Raw genomic sequence first — 21,876 nt, 5'->3', positions numbered from 1 at the left:
CCTGATGTCAAAGTTACAGTGCCATACTACTACCATCTTATAACTGCTGCTTTCTCATCATGATGCCCACCTCACCTCACCATCCTATCTGGCATTACACTGTAAAGCGTAATTAAATGCAAAACTTTACATTTTTCCTCTGCCCAAATAACAACTTTAGCTGTTTGCCAGCCTTGTGTATTAAAACAATCATGATACAAATACTCACATGATGTATACAATGGCTTTAGGCCAGTCCTCATCATTCATTGGTCTGTTTGGAGTGTCATTCACATTTTGCTTCTGCACACCATAGGATGCGGTACAGGGCATGGTCAGCCCACTTCAACAATTCGCTCTTTACTGAGAGTGATGGCATTTTAATAGTGTTGGCATTTGCTCATCTGCCTACAAAGTAGAACACTTCAGTACCAGGCTAATAGGATAACATATGTGCTTTTTTTGCTGCTTTCATTTTACAGCCATTTCTAAATGACTTTGCCAGGTCTTGTTACATTTTGTTATGTAGGTATTAGATGGAAAAGAAAGCGATTGCTTGTGTGTTTTTTTTTAAAGGCACAGAAAAAAAAAAATAGTGTCTTTTTTAAAATATATTGTCTACTTTGTCTTTATTGAAGCTAGGGATTGAAACATAGTGGCTAATTTCATATTGCCACTGTAAAAGCTATTTTTATTTTTCTTTACATTTGGAGGGGATTGCAGAAAGCTGTATGTAAACGAAAAAAGGAAACAACAATCCTGATATGATGTGCTGTATGAATAGCTGATGCTTGGTACATCGCTAACATTGGCTGCAAGACAGAAGTGGCCTCTGTACAAACTATTGTGTCCTTGTTCCCACGTCTGTGGTGTAGTTGCTCTGACCTAAGTGTGCCTCTCCAAAACCCTCATTTTTGGGTAGAGTGCGCAAGCGCTTTGACCTGTTGTAAGTATTGTGGGTTTTTAACCACACCCATCACTTTCATTCGTTCCTGGGCTTGCTTTTCAAAAATCACTTGATATCATTGGTAAATGCTTTGTTTGCCCCGCCTTGAGGCTGTTGTTGTCACGCCTTGCAGACTGCCCCTGTTACATGGATTAGTGCATGATTGCCGATAGGTACTTCAGCATAGGCAAACTATTTTTGTGTTTTGTCTCTCCCCTTCGTGCTGCATGGGGCGCTCACAGTTCGAACAGGCACAACAGCTTGATCTTGATCAATGGTATTGGAGCGCTGGTCACATTGTTCACAGTTACCTAATCAAGAGTCATTTATCGTGGCTCTCCCCTTAAAAACTTGAAATTGGTAAATACTTTACGCAAGCAGAAAGCCTCAAAGCAAAGTGGTTCTCCCGGGACAGCAGGAGAGCCAGTACTACAATATTCACTGCACTCTGGAAACTCGCCCATTAATGCTTTGCAAGGCATTACTTTTACAAAGCATTTTTGCTCATAACTGGACAATGGGACCACCACCAAAACATTCAACATGGCACACTCTTTCTGTGTATGTACTCTGTGTATGTACTAGGTTAGTGGGGACCACAAAATAACCCCTCACACCAATTCAGTGTATTTTTAAGCCTTCTCATGACTGGAACGTTTGTTTTACAGCTGGTGTTTTCAGGGCCTTGTTTGTAATATCATTGCTATAGGCCTGCTACCCCTGAAAATGTGTAATGCACTATGTCCTCTTGGGGCTAAATATATGGTTACACTGTGTTACTTTCATTTGTTTTGTGTGGTTATTCCTCTCGGGATATCTATATAGGTTTATGACCATGTTTTTTTTTTATTTTTTTATTTTTTTTACAAATAGTATTTTCATTGTGGTGTCCTCTAGGGGCTTTTGCAAGCATTACAGTCATACCAACATACTAAAATATTTGTGCACAGAAGCTTGCCCCATAATGCTTTGCAGGGCATTACTTCTACAAAACATTTTTGCTCATAACTCAGCCTGTGGTGGTCCTAGGCCAATGGAACCACCTTAAAAACATTGCCCACACTGTCTACATGATAGTGGAGACTCCAAAATAATAACCACTACCACTATTCATTATTTTTTTAAACACTCTCATGGCTGGAACTTTTGTTTTGGAGCTGGGAGAAGTTATGTTTTATTAGCCTTGTTTGTAATATAAGTGTAATAGGCTTGCTAGCCTTGAAAATGTATAATTTACTATGCCCTCTAGGGGCTACAAATATGGTTACACAGCATTACTTTCTTCCAATCCTTTTACATGTGGTTACGCTTTGTAAAGGGTGACTGTATGGTTGCATGACCATGTTTCTTCCAAATGCTATTTTTATTGTGGTGTCTTCTAGGGGGCTGTTCTGAGCATTGCAGTCCACATACTATCGCGCCAACAAAACTCACCCCATAATGCTTTGCAGGGCGTAACTTTTACAAAACATTTTTGCTCAAGAACACAGCCTGTGGTGTTCTTAAGACAATGGGACCACCTTCAAAACACTCTTTCTGTCTACATCATCTCTGGGTCCCCACACTAGGTTAGTTGAGACCCCAAAATAATAACCCCTCCCACCATTCAGTGCCTTTTTAGCTTTCTCATGGCTGGAACTTTTGTTTTACAGTTGGGAGAAGTTTTGTCTTAAAGGCCTTGTTTGTAATATTATTGCAGTAGGCCTACTGCTAGCCCTAAAACGCCCTCTAGGGGCTTAGTATATGGTTGCTCTTCAGCCTTGAAAAATTATAAAAATGTTTCTAGACCTGCAGGTCGAGTAACTTAAATAATCTACTCGACCTAACTGCAATGTACTTGACCCGTAAACAAGTCTCAAATTGTGTGATCCTAGGCAAATAGTTTACAGAGTCACCTGTTTTTCTTCATTCTCACATATGATTGCACCTTCAAATATGTGAGCTCAGCATTTCTGCAGTACAAAAAAACTCTTTTATTTGATTAAGCGGACTAAAGTTTGGTGCATGCATCACAAGAATCCAGCCCACATACCCATGGCATCTAGCCCACATAACCCAGGACTTCTTTTAGTTTACTGACAACATTGCCCTCAGGGCAGGAGTGTTTCTCAGTTTGTTTAAACACTCAGTTTTTAATAAATATATTACTAACCCATGATGTGGTAACATACTGTCATCTACACACAATAACTTTCCAAGAAATGTCCATAAACCTCTCCGCTCACTTGCAGCTTTACTGATAAAACTATATAGTGTATTAACAATCTGTGAAATTTGGGTTTCAGAAAACATATCCCTTATACATCAACATGTAAAGTATTTTGATTTGTTTTCATCTTAAAATATTTTTTCATCACTCAAAAATATTAAAAAAGGGCTTTCACAACTACTGAAATATATTTTGACGTGTTTGCACAGTTGACTTAGTCATTTAAAAGTTGTGTGTGTTAGGAAAAACCTGACACACTATATCCTTTTATTTTACATTCTAAGCCGCAGCTCACACAGTTCACCTTATCAAGTCCTGGAACTCTGCAGTCAGAAGGAAAATTAATTGTAAGAAAAACTGACTTTTGACCTCTGTCTGTGAACACAAAGCAAATGTGTCATAAGAACAAGATTTAAAGGCATCTTTTATTGCCCCTCCACTTTTCAACTGAACAGAACACTTGTTCTGTGTCAATTCGCTAGAAGGGGGAGAGTAAGTACTAAAAATAGCTTGACCTGATCAAATAAGACTTGCCAATGCGAGTGCTCGAGTAGATTTTTCGAGCCCTGCACTGCATTACTTTCTCCTGTATTTTTTTCATGGGGTTATGCTCTCTACGGCAGTGGTTCCCAACTTTTTGACCGAAGTGGACCCCCACTTTATCATTACTTGAACCCTGGAGACCTAATTTGTTAATATTATTTAATTTTTTAAGTAGTCACGGACCCCGAGAGGAGGCTTTGCGGACCCCCAGGGGTACCCGGATCCCAGGTTGGGAACCACTGCTGTAGGGGCTATCAACATGACCATGTTTCTTACAAATTATATTTTTGCTATAGTGCTCTCTAGGGGCTGGTTTGGGCATTACAGTCTAGTCCCAAATGTTTATTTCTTTTAAAGGTTTATATGATAATTGTACGTGTTTTAATAATCTCTCCTTATTACAGTTATGACCATGATTACACTATGACTGTTTGAACACTCCAGATATGCTTGGGTGACCCCTATAGGTTATTTCTCCTCTGTCAGCAACTCTAATGGTGGAGTGGTGGAAGTGGTATTCTATTGGAATTAGCATTGTCGATTTTAATTTAGGATGCAAAATGCCAACATTTTTCATTTTTTGCTGCAGATAGAGGTAGACGTTACATGTAAGTGCTTGAATTATATGCAGGGCCACTGGAATTATATGGCAGGAGAAGACAAAATTATGAGGCAGGGCTGATCTGTTTATGTGGCAAAAAAAGTCCACTTACGAATTTACAATGCCAAAAGCTCTAACTCGAGCAAATGTGAGACCTATTACATTGCAATTGCTTGTTAATGATTATAGCTCTGACTCCTTGAGAGTATTGGGGTCCTTCACATTAAATGATGCTGAAGTTCTGCCATCTTTTCGTGGACGTTTGATTGTGTGGGTCAGTGGTTGGCTCCACTGCATCACAGGGGCTTCATGGATGTGTTGCATGTCTCTTCTCTTGTCCACAACAACACTGCTGATGTACTCAGCTCAAAGAGGGAACGTGCCTCAGCGCAGACACTCAGAGAGAGCCCTTCTCAACTTAGGCTCTGCAAGTCCAGTGTGGTGAATGAACAGTTCTCATCTCAGGCACTGTGCATACCTATATCAGAAATGAAGGTAGGACATATGTCTAAGTAGGTACAGTGAGTAGATCTTCACAGTCCATGATCATGCTCTAGATTGGGAAACACTTGGCAGCCCCTTTCCACTCAGGCACTAACTATCTATGAGCATGATCCGAGGGGGCTGCCCACAGTCTACCCCTTTACTCAAGTACTACTCATTTTTCAGCATTTGTTTAGTTAGTGAGGCCTGAGCTCACCCTTTCACTAATTCAAAAACATATCCTGGTTTATTGCTCAAATAGTGGTGTTACTTCGATTTCATACTTTGTTTTGTACAGTTTCAGAAAATTTGCCAGCACTGACAGGGGATAAGATGACGTACATTTAAGCTGTCAAGTGAGGGGAATGTGCATCTTGTCTATTCCATTGCTGCATTCACTCTATTCTGGCATGTTTGTTTTAGAATAGCCAATTCAAATATGAGCACCAATACTCCTGAATCACAGGCACATAACATCAGAGCTCTAAAATGTGTTTACCCAAATGTCTCTGTACACATTTAGAAGCAAGATATGATCACTTGAATTAAAAGCCGTCAAAAGTTGTACAATATTTGATGTTGAACCAGGCATCTAAGGGCCTGATTTAGAGTTTAGCGGATGTGAGACAACCACCAAAAGGTAGCAGGTTTTTGTCTGCCTATGTAGAATGTATAGGGCCTCCATACTCTCTAATTAGGGCATTCACTGTGCAGTGGCAAAAACGTACTGTTAATTTCAGTTTCCTAGTTCTGGTCACTTCTAGTTAGCACCCCAGTCCTGTAAAGCACTATGTGCGAAAACAAGGCAGTTCAGCCAAATCCACCAAACCAAAGTGCCTCGCACAGTTTTTTTTTTTTTTTTTTTTTGTTTTTTTTTTAAAGAACAAGGATAAAAATATAAAGCACATTTAGTGCCTCCAACTCACATACATTTTACAGTTCAGAGAACCATGTTTGTGCTACTCTGAACACTGAATGTAAATTTGCAGAGGAGTGGAAATGTATTCGCACATTTTTGCTTCCTTTTAAAAAGTCCTTCATAAAACAAATGCTACTCTGTGCTAAAAAGGGAATCACCCAACTAGTGTTATTGTGTTATATATCAACAAGACCACATTAATCAAAAGGGCAGTTGGAGCATAGATTTGGATGGTGAACTGAACAGTTGTCAAATAGACAATAGATTACATTTTTTGTCCTACAAAGCTTTACTTGGACTTTAAAAATGTTACAACAAGCCAGGACTTTTGGTATAATAGCACAAAAGGCTTACTTGTCAGACGCTTAGAGTACTGACTGACACTACTGCATATTACTCCTCCGAGTGGAGAGCTAAACACTGAGACCTAAGCAGGTGAACCTTAACTGAAGTAAAATCAGCAATAGCAAGGACATGTCACAAGGCAGTTATCTAGTACCATGGGGTTTGCGGACACATAGGAGGGTAGCTTAATTAACTAGGGTTGTGCCTGTGAACAGCCTACTCGGCCACAGTATCTTATGCTAAATATTGTGAACTCCTACTGAACATGGGCCGTCTGCCTTACCAATATCTGTATCTTCTACATTGGGTTCAACTGGATCCAAGAACTGTCTCTGTCCCTGCCCTCCTCCTCAGACTGCCGCCCAGCCCCTACTTATGCTTCATGAATTGTGTGTATGCGTCCCATTCATGGTGGTCTGACATCTGACCTTGCCTTTGATGCCGGTAGTTAAGTATCCTATCCAACATTGACCTGATGGGCCCTTTACACCACCCATTCTTAGTTTGGTGAGTGTATGTACATCAGCATCAACCCATTCTGTAGAGTAATCACATGTGCCCCTTTTCTTTTGCGATGAGACCCTACCTTGGTACTTGCTGTTTATAAATGACACCCTGATATAGATTTTTACAAACACATCTCCTCCCTTTCCTTGTATATATATATATCTATAAACAAGGTCCTATGAGAAACCTGTATTGAACGGTCTCTCCTACTTCTTTTTTTAACAATGCAGCCATATTGCAAAATTATAAGCAAGGATTATATGCCTTCTGTATTTAATTCTATTCTACAAATGACCCACTGATTGCCCAGGAAGCAGGAGCGAAGTTCTCCCCTCTATCTCCTCCATACAGAGAAGAATACATTTATATTATCATGTGATCACATTTTGTCTTATGACAGGAGAGAATGTTAACAGTGAAGATATTTCATTCAGAATTAAAGAAGAAGGTGATGGCGACTTTATGTGTAATCAAGATGCTACAGTAAAAGATCACATGAACATTACTAGAGGTGAGTAAAATGGTACTGATGATGGGGTGGCAGAGTGACCAATTCACATTTCCAATTGTGAATTGAGGGGGAAAGAGATTTGTACAATATAAAAATAAGTGAATCATCAGCATGTATGATCTTGTTATGTGCAATATTTCAAAAAGTCATACATCAAAAATGAACGAAGGCTATTTGTACTTGGTAAGAAATGCTCTCAGGGGACCTGTGCCCCTGAATTCCTGTGGAGGTGAAGATCTCTGGAGAGCTCTCCTGACCTTGCTAAGATTACAAGCATTGGCAAAGCCAATAGATCTCGCTTATGGGTGAGCTATTACCTTTGGCAGTCAGGTGGGGTGGTGAATGGGAGGGCCTGTGGTGAATGCTATTGTGGTTTATTTAAAAGATGTCAAATAAACCATGACAAAGCAAATGATACTTGTTTGTGCACAGTGAAAAAGATGGTCACTAAGCGTCATACTCACATGTACAGCATGGTCTGCAGTAGCACCAGCTTCACTAAGAACACTTTCAAGTCACTGCAGCAGTTCAACTTTCCTCACTCATGCAATACAGGCGTGAAACTGTATCAGTAGTGCAAGCTTCCATTATGCGCTTAGTGCTGCTCAGACATACACACAACACTAGTGCATGTTTTCCTGCCACAGACAGTGGTTAATGAAAATGTAGCAGCAACTTATGCTTCCTCAAGCACACATATCAGAAACAGCAGCAGTCCAAGTTTCCTCACATACATCATAGGCGGCAGCAGTGCAAGCTTCCCTCCGCTTGCACAACTGCACTTGATTGCATATGATGGTGAGTGACACTAGTGCATGTTTTCCTGCCACACACAGTAGTTAATGAAAATGTAGCAGCAACTTATGCTTCCTCAAGCACACATATCAGAAACAGCAGCAGTCCAAGTTTCCTCACATACATCATAGGCGGCAGCAGTGCAAGCTTCCCTCCGCTTGCACAACTGCACTTGATTGCATATGATGGTGAGTGAGAAATTGCATGGTGTATTAAGAGTAAAGTGTGTGGCTAGTAAAAGATCACATGTGTGACATGGTGAAAATCATAAGGTGAAGGGATGGTGTATGTGTGTTGGTGAGTGATGGATATACTTCCAAGAGGAAAGAGACAACGACACTTGGTTGGTAAACGTTCCTGCCTACGCTTATGAATTACTTTTCCACATGATCCAGGATAACATGGAGAAGGCAAGAGGGGCAAGGCAGGGCATGGGCACCAAAGAAAGCAAGAAGCAGTATTCTCCTCTCCTATTGTCACGCTTTTTTGCTACAATACAATACAAATAGTATTCAAAAGACACTTAAAGGCACACTTATTATTGTTCTGAATGTTTATTTTTTTATTAAAGAAATAACCACTGCACAGCAGTGGATCTCATTACTGGGGATATAGCCTATTTGTCAATCATCCAGATTTTTGTCTCGGCAATTAGCTAGGCCAGAGAGTGACACAGCGCTTTGGTAAAGTAGGAAAAGTCAAGAATGACACCTACAGAAAACATTTGTAAGAGTAAAATTGTTAAAAGGAAGACCCCTCTCACATTTAAAAACAAGCAGATCACAGAACAAAGTTTCGATTTAAGTGTGAATGAGGCCCATTTGGAGCTATTCATGCAGTAATAGCAAACAGGTCTCTTACGCTTCCCCTCAGTGAGGGTGCGATTTCAGAGATTCGGAGCATGCGCGCCCTTCACAGGCCATGTATGCTTCTTAATAGCTGAAATTGTTTGCCGCTCCCAACCTTTCATATTTATCTAGGTGTTTTATGCAGTGCCAACATGTCAACGTCTAGCTAATGCAACTAAATACGGGGGAAAAGGGCAATAATCAAAGTAAAAAAACATGGACCATTACAGAAAATAGTGTAAGCAAAAAGCATATCAGGATTTAGGAAGGTTGTCGAGCAAAGGACTTTAAAGATGGGACTCACCAGTGAAACACTGATTCACAGAAAAAAGAACAGTGATGGGGCAGCAGTAGAAGATGACTAGGCCGGCAAAGTCTGCTAAAGTCCTTCCTTGTCATAGCAGCTGCAAAGTCTTCCTACCTCCAGCTTTATGTAATGAAACCTCATCACAATACTTCCTGGTTTTTGTGAGAAATGTTTTGTTTAAGAAACTGATTCCTTGCTGACACCAGGTTCACATGCGATATATCATATTTTCAGATGTAACCCACTTCTGGTTGCCAAGGAGAGGACTAAGAACAAGGGTTCACAACTCCAGCAATGCCAGTTGTGGCAATGTCCAGAAAGCAGGCCTTATAAAATGCAAGGAGCCTAGTCAATAGGCATACCTGACAACGCAAGGCAGAATGAAAATGTATGTGCATGTATATTAACCGCAGGGAGTGAGAATGGCGTATTAGAAAGAACTTAACATCAAGGCGACATTGTTCGCGTACTCGATTTGACAGAAGGTAGCAACACCACTCTCTCGAGTAGACGAGAGATTCCCACACTTTCCAGGACCACGCTGAACCCACATGAACTGCTGGATACCTCGAGGAAAGCTAGCTGCAACAGTGAGGGAAGAGAAGACGCTGTCTTGGAAAATAAAGGCCTCACACAGGGAGGATCGTGAGGAATGCCATGAGTGTTTGGTGGCGGGTCTTGGGCAGTGGTATAGTCTAGTGTGACTAGGGTCATTGTATTCAGATCTGTAACACAGCATCCCCATCCCAGCCGGGCTTTGCCACTCTTGTTTTCACTACAGGGGTCAGCAGCTTCTGAGCACAAATAGGAGGAGCCCCGTATGCTGGTCTCTCCGAAGCAGCATCATAAAAGGGCATTTTCTGGGTGAGGTGTGGGCTTCATCAGTGATGAAAGGAAAGACCTACAAGAAGGAGTGAGCAAGAAACTGATGCGACATAAAGCAAACAGGGCATGTGCACAAAGCGGCAACTATAAAAAAAACACATAAGAAATAATAAACATCTTTGTGCTTCAGTAGGAAATTCTTCCCTCTCCCGAGCAGAAGTGGTGTAGTCTGACTCTGGGCTGCATTTCGCTGATGCACACATATAACACAGTCCATATCAAAGGGCAGCAATAATTCCTCTAACAAGTTCCACAAGAATTACAGTCCTGTTTACAGCAACTGCAGTCGTCGAGCACTCATGTGGAGTGCTCTTACACAAAGGGAAAAGCGAAGATGCAAGAAAATATGGGTGCCATAGCTGAACACAACCACAGTGTAACACGAGCAGGAGAGTATTCAAAAAATATTGCCGCAAAACAAGAGATAAAGACCCAAAGTGTAAAGATGCAGTGCTTGGTCCCTGCTCAATGGAAGAAAATGAAAGTCAAAAAAGAGGGACAAATAGGGAGGATTGACCTGAAGCAAGCAAAGATTTTTAAAGGACATTGATACAAACAAATGAAAAGCAGTGGGTGGGCTTTAAGCCCACTAAGAAGTATATACAAAAGGTCTCAAAAACTCAACCTAAAAAGAAATGGGTCTGAGGAGAGATCGGGAAAGATAAATACTTTTGAAGGGGTCTGCTCCAGGTTTCTAGTTTCATGACAAATAGCGCTAGTCATTCACCATGCACTTTTTGACATAGCTCTCTCAAGTCTTCAAAACATTTGCCTATTATCTCATTAAGAAATACCTCTTGGTCGACAGCTTTATTGTCCACCATCGTCATCAAAGAGACTTCTGACAGTATGACTTCCTCTCCATTGACACCACCATCCATGGAACCTCAGTTGATGACAAAAAGTAGTAATACCCAAATTACAGTATAACCCACACAAGCTACTCTGTTGTTCCCAGTCAGATTTTAGACATATCTAAAGCACTGAAATGCAACACTGCAGATGTTAGGTGGTGTCTTGCATATCAAGGATAATGGATATACTGAATGTTACTTCTTTTAGTACCCTTTGTGTGTACCTGAATGCAGTGCTAAGAGCCTCCATCCACCCATATATTGACAATACCATACACTCACTCTACATTAGAAAAATCTGGGTATGCCTGTTGCACTTATGGAAAAACAAAAAGTGATGAGTGGAATGCTTGAATGAATCTTACGGACAAGTACTCTGGACTGCATTTAAGTCTGTCTTTATATTTTTTCCTTCAAAATACTTTATTGGCATTTCAAGTAGAACGTTAACATTCCGTAAAGGTGTAGTGATAGCGAGCACAAGCTGCCAAAACAAGAAAAAGTCTGCAAAAACAGATACAGAGAGGCAAAGTAATCTTACAAGAAGTCACATCTGTTATCCTTGATCCCCCTGCTCAACTATCTGTCCCACCCACATTGTCCCTGCCTCAACAAGTGCAGGATGTTAAAACATACCCTAGATGTCCACCATTAGCAAAAAACGTATTGTTATGTAGCCTGGTCCCTGTCATCCACGATGTGCCCCCTCCTGTCTTTTCTTCAATGTGATATTACCCAGTAACTCGCCCACTCACATTCACTGTACGAGACCCATTGTCTTCCACTGTGGGGGAAGATTGACATGAGACAATCTCCCCAGCCCCCCTTCAAGATGCAAAGCCAAAGGTTTCCTTTTGGTGTTAAAGAACATGTTGCTTACCAGCCGTTTGGTAACCAATAAAGCGCATGGTCTGTGATACCATTGTGTAAGAGCTAAGATTCAGTCAGTTTCCACTTTTGAGCTATTGTTAGCTTTGCTGCTCCTAGGCATTGGAGGCATAGATGCCATTAGTCCCTGGTCATGTGTGGTAGATTGAGAGGTTTAATGCCCAAGAGCATCACTTCTGACGTAGCTGGAATCGGGAAAGTTAAGACTTTCCGGAGCATCCTGGCCACCCATTCCCAAAAGGAGCCAATCTTCGGACAATCCCACCATATGTAAAGTGGCTCTCCCTGAGCCCCAAATCCCCTCCAGCATGATACATGTGTAGTTTGTGGGGGTGTGGTGCCACTGGTACCAGACTTTGTAATGTATCCCCTTTCCTAATGCTGAGATGACGATGTGTATATATCTTTCTGCACTTAATCCCATCATTTGGGCTCCACTTGGATTCCCAAGGTCCGCTCTCATTCCCTATTGTTTCTCCACCTCTGCGGGGTCTCATGTGTTATTAGGAGGTTCTGCAGTATTGAGGTTGTTCCCCGGGTGCTGATCAGTTTGGGAAACTGGAGCTCCAAAACTGTCTTGGTCCTGGTGGCACACATTCACATGGTAGGATGAGTCACTCAGTGCCAAATCTGAGCATAATGTAACCTGGCACAATGGCTTCTTTGCACTCCTGGAAGGTTTTGGGGATCGCTACTCATACATGTCACAGATACTTTTCCAGCCCCTAAAGAAGTGGTCGACCAGTAAATGCTGGATTATAACTAATGGGGAGTATAGAGGCTCAGGTATGACACTAAGCCCTGTAAGCCTACTTATTTTTCCCATGTCTTGGGAGTTGCGGCTACGAGGGTGCTGAGCTAGGCATTAGTGGGTCTATGGCACCTCTCTAGCCACACAAGGTCCCCTAGCGGTCTACTGTGTATAGGTGTGATCCATCAGTCGCCAGATTTTTGTCTAGGCCATTTTGAGCTATTCTCCAACTGCTCTCAGCTGAGCTGCTGCGCAAGAGTGGGGAATGCTGGGGACTGAAAGACCACCTGCTTTCCGTGGTTGAACCATTATTCTCCTGGGGAGTTTCTGGGCTTTCCCCTTCCATATGAGATCCATTATTTCCGTTGAATATGTTGAAGGTAAGGCAGCTCAAGCCATATGGGTAGTGCTTAAAATAGTCAGGGAGAATGTTCCTGTTGATGGAATTGACACTACCTAGCCAAGAGAGCATTAGGTTCCCCCACGTATGGAGTTTATTCGTATTTGGTGTAATCTGGGTCGGGCCAGGGGTTAGTTGGCCTTCAAAAGTACTTTTGTGGCTTGTGTAAGTCTGGTTCCCTAATCTTTGATGAGGGAATATCTCTGGAGACCATGACCATCTGAAAGAGGTCAGTCGACTGCCTGTTGGCCTGTTCTGTCGGCACCACAAGGTTGAGAGTTTCTGATTTGTCATAGTTAACCTTATAAATGGAGGCACTCTCAAAGGCTCAGACCAGAGCCATCATGGCCAGGAGAGAGGTTCCTGTGGTGCCCAACGTTAAGATTACATCGTTGGGGTATAGAGAGATTTTAAATTCTCTAGGGTCACATTTGATCCCTGTCACCGTGGCTGCTCGATGGATCTGGCAACCGGTTCAATGAACAGCACAAATAAGAGCGGCATCAGGGGACATCCTTGCCTCGTGTCCCTTGAGAGTGGAAGTTGACTCGAAATTACTCTAGCTATCAGTTGAATATAGCTTGGAAATACCCTCTTAAGGAATTTTGGCCCAAACCCCATCCTCAGAAGTTGGAGGCACAGGAAGTGCTAGTCCACACTATCAAAGGCCTTCTCTGCCTCTGTCCAGTGATAGGAGCACCGCAGGAATTTTCATAAGGGCAGTTTTTCTGTTACTGGCAGTTCAGATATTGCCATGAGCTTGGGCCCTGGGATGATTCCACTCTGGTCTGGGTGTACCAGAGTGTGCAGCACTTCATTGAGCTGAGTAGCCAGAATTTTTGTGTATAGTTTTGCATCAATGTTCAACAGATTTATAGGTCTTTAGGAGGAGCACCGCCTTACCACCTTGTTGGGTTTAGGTAAAACTGTGACCACTGCTTCCCCCATGATTAAAAATAACATCCCCTCTGTGACGCAGTAGTTGAACAGGAACGTGAGCTTTGGCACTAGTAGGGAGGGAGTATGTTTTTTTATAGAATTGGACCGTAAGGCCATCGGGGCCTGGGGCTTTGTTCATTTTGAGAGTTTTGATAGTTAATCTGACCTCCTATTGGAGGATCGGGTGCTCCAATCCCTTTGGTTCTCTGTTAAATGTGAGGCTTCATATTTTCTAGGAAGACATTTCTTCAGTCTGACAATGGTGTAGTATTCCTGTAGAGGGTACCATAAAAGTTGATGAACTCTCTGCCCATCCTCAATCATTGTATCCCGGAATCATATACCAGTTCTTTTAAATACTCTTTCTTTTACCTTTTAGGCTAGGAGGGTAGTAACATTGACACCCACTACATGCAATTGTTTTTTAAGATGTAGCAGGGGCAGTTCAGCCTTACTAGTGTAGTGCATCCCTGGCTGTTGTCAGGGTGCGGGTGGTTCGACTTGAGGGCTGTCCTTGCGGCTCTTACTTTAAGTCCCTAATGACTTGCTCCAGCTTTTGCACCTCTAATTTGCAGAGTCCTGCGCGCTCAGCTGCGACTGCTACAATGTGCCATCATACACAGTAGTAGCCACCACAAACCTCGGGGTGGAGGGGCTTGGAGGGGAGTGACTGGGATTGGGAAAATAACATTTGTAAAAACATACCTGTCCCAACACTGCCGGCCGCCGCACTCCTCTTGGTCATGGTGCTGATGGTGTCCCAGCAGTCCCTGGGACACCAGCACAGGCTCCTTAAGCAATCCTGGTTCTGCTCTCATGCTATACCTAGCATGAGAGCAGCATCAGGATTGGTCTGAGTGGCTTAGTCTGCCGCTCAGACACTGCATGGGAGTCTGTGCTATTTCTACAACCTGGCTGTGCAACACTGCTGGGTTGGAGAAACCTAAGTGTGCATGCCTGTTTGGCCAGCCTAAGACGGCTGGCCAAACATGTCACTTCGGTCCACTCCACTCCTCCCCCCCCCTCCCATGGCCCAGCACCGCCCCTCACTGCACACACTGGGTCAGCTGAGCCAGCAGCTGAAAAATAGAACAATATTTCGATGTATTATTTTATTTTTCAGCTGCAGGATCTTGGCCATTGGGGTGACACTCCTCTGCCATTGCGGAGGAGCTCCTGCTTCTCGTATGACAGCCTTAAATGCAACCCAGACCCTTGTAATTGATCCACCCCTCGTTATGTTTGAAGTATTCACTTATGTGTTGTCCTATGCTGTCCCTGATGACCGTATCTCTGATCAGGGTTGGACAAAGTCTCCAATTCCATAGACTTTCCTTACTCCCAGGCCGAGTTGGGAGTTGCTCAATAGTATGTAGTCTATCTCTGAGTGAGTATGGTGAATATGGGAGCAAAATGTGTAGGCCATGTTTAACTGGCATCAGACAGGCCCAGCTCCGCTAGGGCCTTTTTTAGTTTCTTAGAGAAGGCTCCTGCCTTGGAATCGTGCCCACCACCCTATTTTTGTGAGGGCCCCACACCAGGTTAAAGTCCCTGGTCAGGAAGATTTTCCATCACGCCACCCTTGTCAGTGTGGCTGTTGTGAGATGATGACTCTCCAGCATCCCTACCAAAATGAGAAATGTGCCGTCTTTGTGTAATTGTGAGACTGTCATGAGAAGGTTGTGCCTCGTGCATGGCCACTCCCCTTTGTTTAGTGTTAGCCAATAAGTGATAACTTTTAAGGTATGCCCTGTGCTTAAATTTCCCTTGGTCTTTGTGTAGGAGGTGGGTTTCCTGGAGACATATATGTGGTGTGGCCTCTCAAAGTGCACACCAGATGGTACCTTGTTTATTGGACAAGTTCAGTCCTGGGTGTTAAGTGAGATTATCTGTAACAATTTGTGTTTGGGACAAAAAACATCGCTTGCAACAGGGCCATTGGTTGGTAAGGAAAAGTCTCTCTGCTGAAAATTGTGTTGTCCTTCTCCCAAAAACAACCCCCCCCCCCCCAAAAAAAAACAAATCAAAACAGCAGCATAAATATAAACTGTAAGACATACATATATACTATGCCATGGATGGTATGTCTCCACCCCTGCTAATTGGTGGGTGGCATCACCAGATATGGGGTGGGGAGGCCCTACCCAGACCAGAAAGATACCAGTCAGGTGAGGCACTGCTAGAGAATATTACGTGGGTCTCCTCCCTGCTCTCTGCAGAACTTGCTTATACAAAAATCTGTTTGTGTTTTCCGTGTCCAAGCTAAGAAACATGCAGCAGCACACTCTGGAGGTGTTTATCTCAGTCTCAGAATGGGAATGTCCGTTTTTGCTGGTGCTCCTCCTGGCCCTCTGGGTTTTGCACTTACCCCCTGTAGGGTCCAGCTAGGGGTCTCCGCCATGCCAGGGTTTCCATTCGCCCTAGATCTATAGTTCAGGTATCAAGAGCTCGGAAGATACGCTCCTGATGTGGGGGGCATGAAAATCTTAAGTCCACCTCTCTCACAGTTGAGCTTTTGTTGGGTTGGAGCCTTCCTTGATCCCCAGGAGCGTGTGTCTTCGTCTATCATTTGTGGCCCTTTTGTGGGCGACTTCATACCCTGGGTGGCTTTGGTTCATCGTTTAGGGGTTAATGCAACTGGTGGATTTGGTCTTCTCCAGGTTGCTGCCTTCTGCTCTGTGATTGTTTCTCCAGTGCTCCCCAACGCCTGGTCTGTAGTGTAGGGATTCCCCCAAGTGTTGTCAAGAGCAGTGCCCAGGAACAACGCCGCAGGCTGTGCATTGACCTCAGAGACAGTATGGCGTTTGTTTCCCATCTCGAAGGAGAACCCAAAGGGGTATGTCCACCTATGCTGAATGTCATCTCAAAGCTTCCTAGTTATAGGTTGAAATCCTATGCGTCATAGTACAGTGATTTGGGAAGCGTTCTGGAAGACTGGGCAGGAGTGGTCTTGGAAGCTCACTTCTCCGACTTTTGTGGCTTGTTGCAGTACCTTTTTGTTTTTCAGAGAAGTAATGGATATTGATGAGCACATCCCTGGGTCTTTGTTGTTGGGTTTGCCTCTTTGAGCCCACTCTGTGCACCCTGTCAATAGGCACCTCTGAATGGTCTTAGCCCAATAGGGATGATAACATTCCGACCACAAAATGTTCAAGGTTAGCATCCTAGACCTCTTAGCTGAGGCCTCTTCACTGTCGATTTTCTCTCAGGCAATGGTTTTCTAGGTCTTCTGTTGTTTTGGTGGCACTTTCGAGTAGCTCCTCCAGTGCTGCTGATCTCTCCACTGTAGCGCTTTGATCAGTCATGGCCATCTCTAGTCGATTTTCTGTCTCCAAGATTGTCTGTTCTTCTGAGTCCACATCAGTTCGAAGATCTGCTGTTTTTGCCCCTAGGTCTAAATGCTATTCAGCAAGGCCTTTGGGGAGGTCCTGCAGCAGTTCCATTTTGAGGATGCTTGGTCTGTCCATTAGGTCAGATTTCGTGAGTGCCATAGCAGAGTTGAAAGTGACGCTTTCCAGGGTTGTTGTCAATTTAGCAGTTGTCCAGATATGCTAAGAGTGTGCCACGAGTAGGGTTCTTCTTCTTAGGGAGCATGAAGGTGTTCCCCTTACTTAGAGAGCCAGTCTCCTTGAGACTTATATGTATGGAAGCTGATGTGGGGGGCTCGCTGCAATGAACCCCTCCAAAGAGCTGGTGTTACCTTGGGCGCTGTGACGAGAGCTCAGGTTTGCATTGCCACTCCACTGGAGGATCAGTTCACTTTAGGCTGTCATAGCAGGTCCCCTCAGAGCTGTAGAATGTTAATTCATCGGTGCCTTCTTGGTCACCTGCGGGGGGCAGCCATACCTATTGTGGGGCCTTGGTCCTTTTTAGCTTACCCTCTATCTCAGAAGATTATTTAGGGGGTTTCTCTTGAGGCCCGTATTGCTGTACGCTGTTGCCCCTGGATGACTTCCCAGGGAGCCAGCTCCTGCTTCCCCTGGACTTGTTTTAGTCAGGTGGCTATTCCTCTCTGCCCTCCATCCAGTGTGCACAGGTGGAGGGGGGAAGAGAGGTTCGGCCGTCAACTCCAACCATGTTGCCCTCAGTCCTCAAGGTGCGGATCACGCAGCCAGTCTTGGCATTCTTATCATAGGACAGCTCCTTGCTCTAAAGGCCTTTGCACTCCTTGGTGCACTATCTTCCTGGCTCAACCCACCTCTCCCACCGGAGGTGTTATGCTTTCCTCAGGTGCCTGGGCCTTCCTTTGGAGGCTCTGGGAGGTTACCCCAGTGCCCTGCCCACCTCAGCCTAGGGAATCCACTGGGTCCTACCTTTCCAGTTATTTCTGCACTACTCCGCTACTGCTCGGGCATGCCATGTGTCTCGGTGGTCCAGGCCTCAGCCCTCCACCGTCTGAGCCATCCATGGTGCTAGTCCTCAATCTTTCCTCTGGTCGTGTGCAGCACATTTCTGCTTAACTGGAATGGCAGAGGGATATGCAAATCAGCCTTGGTCCTTCTCCAATCAGAACAGTCCAGCCCAAACTCCCAGGCTGAATCCCCTGTGAGAGGGAACACGATGTACCCTCAGACGGGTTTCAGCTTTGTTTGGCCTCATCAGTGACGCACTAGTTGTGGGTATTCAAATACATGAACAAGATGGAAATTCAGAACAAAGCACCTGACTCTTCTTTTGACTGCGTCAGTATGATCATATCAGTCTGGCTCTGAAAGCACTCCATTTGCTTCTAATTAGGGAATTTATGCAGCTTAAGACCCTGTGCATCACTTGTAGGGGAATCTAAGTGTGCATTGTTTTATACCCACAAAGGTTATCACACTTTCAGAGTCCTATGGTCTGCTACTCAAACTGCCCATCCTTTCTTTTTATCTCCCTTCCTTCCGCAGAACCCACCTGTCTTGCGTTCACTTCTTATGTAGCAAACTCTCTTTACGCTCCCTACTCAAAAGGGGTATTAACAGATTTTGCACAAGGTTGAAAATGCACCTCTTCCTTTGTTCTGTTATTGTTAGACCCATGTTATTGTTTTCTCAGTTGCAAACATATAGCACAGTCCCTGGCCAGTGCAACAAAGCAGTGACCCTAACACACACTATCAGCATCTCCCTGCACAATAGCCCATCACCCCACACTCCCAGCACCATAGTACGACCACCACCTGCCCCAAATCATGGCGTGTTTCTGTGGGCACCGCCTAGCCTGCTTTAACGGCTGTTCCATTTTAGCACACAAGTAAACTCCTGATCGCCATTCTGATTTGCTTGGGCTATTTGCACTCACAAGCATTGTCGTGCTTGGTCACCAAGGTAGTCACCCCCACCAGTGTCTGTTCATAGTGGGTTCTGCCAAGGCTCTCCATAACACCAAGAATTCCCTCTTTCAGGGTAGGCTCTGCTGGTCTGTCCGGAACTCGGGACCTTCCAAAAAAAGCCCAATATCTGAGGACAGGACCACACAATGTGGAAAAAGTCCACATCTATTTGGGGGCATCGAAAGCGGGTCGGCTGTGAGAGCTTCCTGGCCTTCCATAAACACCTGGATGCACAGCACACAGCATGAAGGTAATATAATTGAATCAGGCGCAGTCTAGATGAAATGGCTAAATAGTGGGGGGGCCATCAGAGCGTCTCACCACTCTTAATCCTCTAGTGGGCCTATTCATCCCACCCATTTCTGCTGAAGAGATAAAAAGACTTCCGGCACATTATTCATGAGCATGCAGTACACAACGGGGACTGCGCCTTTACCAAGATGACCCGTCCTTTGGTCTGTTTTTGAGTAATTCTTCCTTACTCTAGTTCCTCTGGAGTTCTGCCTTTCACATGTCCTAATTCTAGCCATTCCAGAAGCCTAAGACCAGCAAGCCACTCCCTGTCAGCCAGTCTTTGCTTTAGAGCTTTGTTCATGTTCAGTCAATGCTTTCCCATCTTACCGGTCATCAACTTTCTACAGTAATGTCCACTTTGGATATTCTCTGTCTCAGTCTAGATTCACTGGAATTAGGGATTTAATGACTTCAGATAAATCCATTAGTCCTTTCACTCCTGTCATATCATGCCTTATTCTACCTGATTAATTACATGATTTCTGTGAATTCTAAAAGATAACTGGTGGGCCAGGTAAATAGCCCCTTCTGCGGCAGGTGGTAATTCTTGATTTTCTCTTGTTTTTTTTTTAAAACGTGTAACAAAATTGTAACTAAATAGAGATTTTTTTTTTTTTTTTGTAATCATGTTTCCTCATCCAAGGAAACTAAATCTGGCCTTGGACCTTTAACTGGTCCTCTCTGTGTCCTCACATTGTTATTAGCCATGGTGACAAAGAATTGCTTCAAGGGGGTACTAGAGATGAGGAATTCTGCCTAACGTGTTCTAACCAGGTGCCGGAGACCACTACTGAAGGTGGTGGTGGTGGATAAGCAAATACTTTTGAAATCTGTCTCCGAATGATGTCCAGTGCTCTTACTTCCTCATGTAATGCATCCCTGTTCCTATTTGAAAGTGTGTCTTGTGAGTCTGTGTGTGTTTTTATTGATCATAAGTTTCATGTTATTTAATCTGTGGTGGTTATTACAATGTTTCTTTCTGTCTGCCTTAGGTATTAACACATCAATAAAGGCAATGAAAAATCAGCAAGAAAGCCACTGGGAGGGAGCATCAGTTAGCAGTGAATGTGAGAATAAAAGCATTCAGAAAGCAGATGTCACTCCACACCACGGCATCAACCCAGGAATGACCCCACACACTCAGTATGACAATGGCTTCCCTCTTTGGTCACCCCGGCTTAAGCGTAAAAGAAACCACAAGGGGAAGAAGATGCAATATGTTGTGGCTGAAACCAAAGAAAGTATCAATGAGTTGATACCCATTGGTTCATATCAAAATATGCAGACTGAATCAAAACGGTATGTTTGTAGACAATGTGGAAATTGCTTTCAGCAGTCCCTGGAAGGGACTGTCCGTGATCAAGGCAATATGGAAATGCAGCCAAATACTTGCAATGATTGTGAGAAGAGTTTCCGTCAGTTAACCAACCTGAACAGTGATCAGGGGCAGCACCTGGGAGAGAAGCCACACAAATGTGCAGAATGTGGGAAGAGTTTCAGAATAGCACAGTCTTTGTTGATACACCAGCGAGTACATACTGGAGAAAAGCCCTACACATGTAATCAGTGTGGGAAAGATTTCAGACAGCTTCCTCACCTTGTGAAGCATCAACGAAGGCATACCGGAGAGAAGCCATATGTTTGTATTGTATGTAAAAGAGGATTCATAAATTCATCAAACCTGAAGCGACACCAACAAATACACACCAGAGAACTAGGTATATAACCTAACCCAGAGAATTAAACAGTGATAGTCGAGTAGGTTCTGGTTGCAATATAGACAACGCTTCAACTAAGCAACTCATTTCTTGGCTGTCTTCATAAGTATGCAGAAAGCATGACTTAGAAACAATAAAAGAAAGGAAATTGATCCATACATCTGAGTCTGATCACATTGTGACAAAAGTAAATGTGTCTGGACTTCAAAACCTATGCAAATGGTACACAGCTTTGCATTAAGTTGCACGAAGATCATTTTGAAATTTACTGTTTTAATTCTCAACACAGTGATGCAGTGCATTTTGATCAAAGTTCCACACAAAGGACGAGTACCCAGATGGCCAATCGGAGGTAAAAAATGGCCACATTCAACTTCGTTCCTCTGAGCAAGGCTAACCAATCTCCAGGCAACTTCTGTCATGTAGTACCATACTGGACTGAAGAGGAAATTCTACCGGTTTCTAAGCCTCCATATAAAATTAATATATTTCTCTGCAACCCAGTCGTGGTGCCACAAAAAACAATGAGCCCATTTCATAAACTGCATTTTGTAGTATGTAAATAAGTACTACAGTGGTACTACGTACTTACTACAAAATGCAATTCACAACACTAAGGCCATCATTACGACTTCGGCGGTCTTTCAAAAAGACCGCTGAAGCCGCGGGCGCCACTATAATGCCAGCAGTTTTGGTGGCTCCCTATTATGACATTTCCGCTGGGCCAGCGGATGGAAACAGCGTTTTGGCCCGCTGGCCCAGCGGAAAAGTCACATCAACATTGCCGCCGGCTCATAATAGAGCCGGCGGCAATGTTGATGTGCGGTGGGTGCAGCAGCA

The 21,876-nt window shown here is 43.8% G+C and overlaps 1 protein-coding gene across 5 annotated transcripts in view; it reads left to right on the top strand.

Annotated features, from left to right (window-relative positions):
* The window catches only part of LOC138286607 (zinc finger protein 664-like), a 73,854-nt gene extending 52,660 nt beyond the window's left edge, over positions 1-21,194 (top strand). For all 5 annotated transcript variants that reach the window (XM_069227038.1, XM_069227035.1, XM_069227039.1 and 2 more), the window contains 2 exons: positions 6,933-7,043; positions 20,311-21,194. In XM_069227038.1, coding sequence (XP_069083139.1) covers positions 6,933-7,043; positions 20,311-21,044 — 845 coding nt within the window. In that variant the 3' untranslated portion in view covers positions 21,045-21,194. The remainder of the gene's footprint in view (positions 1-6,932; positions 7,044-20,310) is intronic.
* Positions 21,195-21,876: the final 682 nt, after the last annotated feature.

The sequence above is a fragment of the Pleurodeles waltl genome, chromosome 3_2, assembly GCF_031143425.1.
Source record: "Pleurodeles waltl isolate 20211129_DDA chromosome 3_2, aPleWal1.hap1.20221129, whole genome shotgun sequence".
NCBI lineage: Eukaryota > Metazoa > Chordata > Amphibia > Caudata > Salamandridae > Pleurodeles > Pleurodeles waltl.
This window is presented reverse-complemented; position numbering and strand designations above follow the sequence as displayed.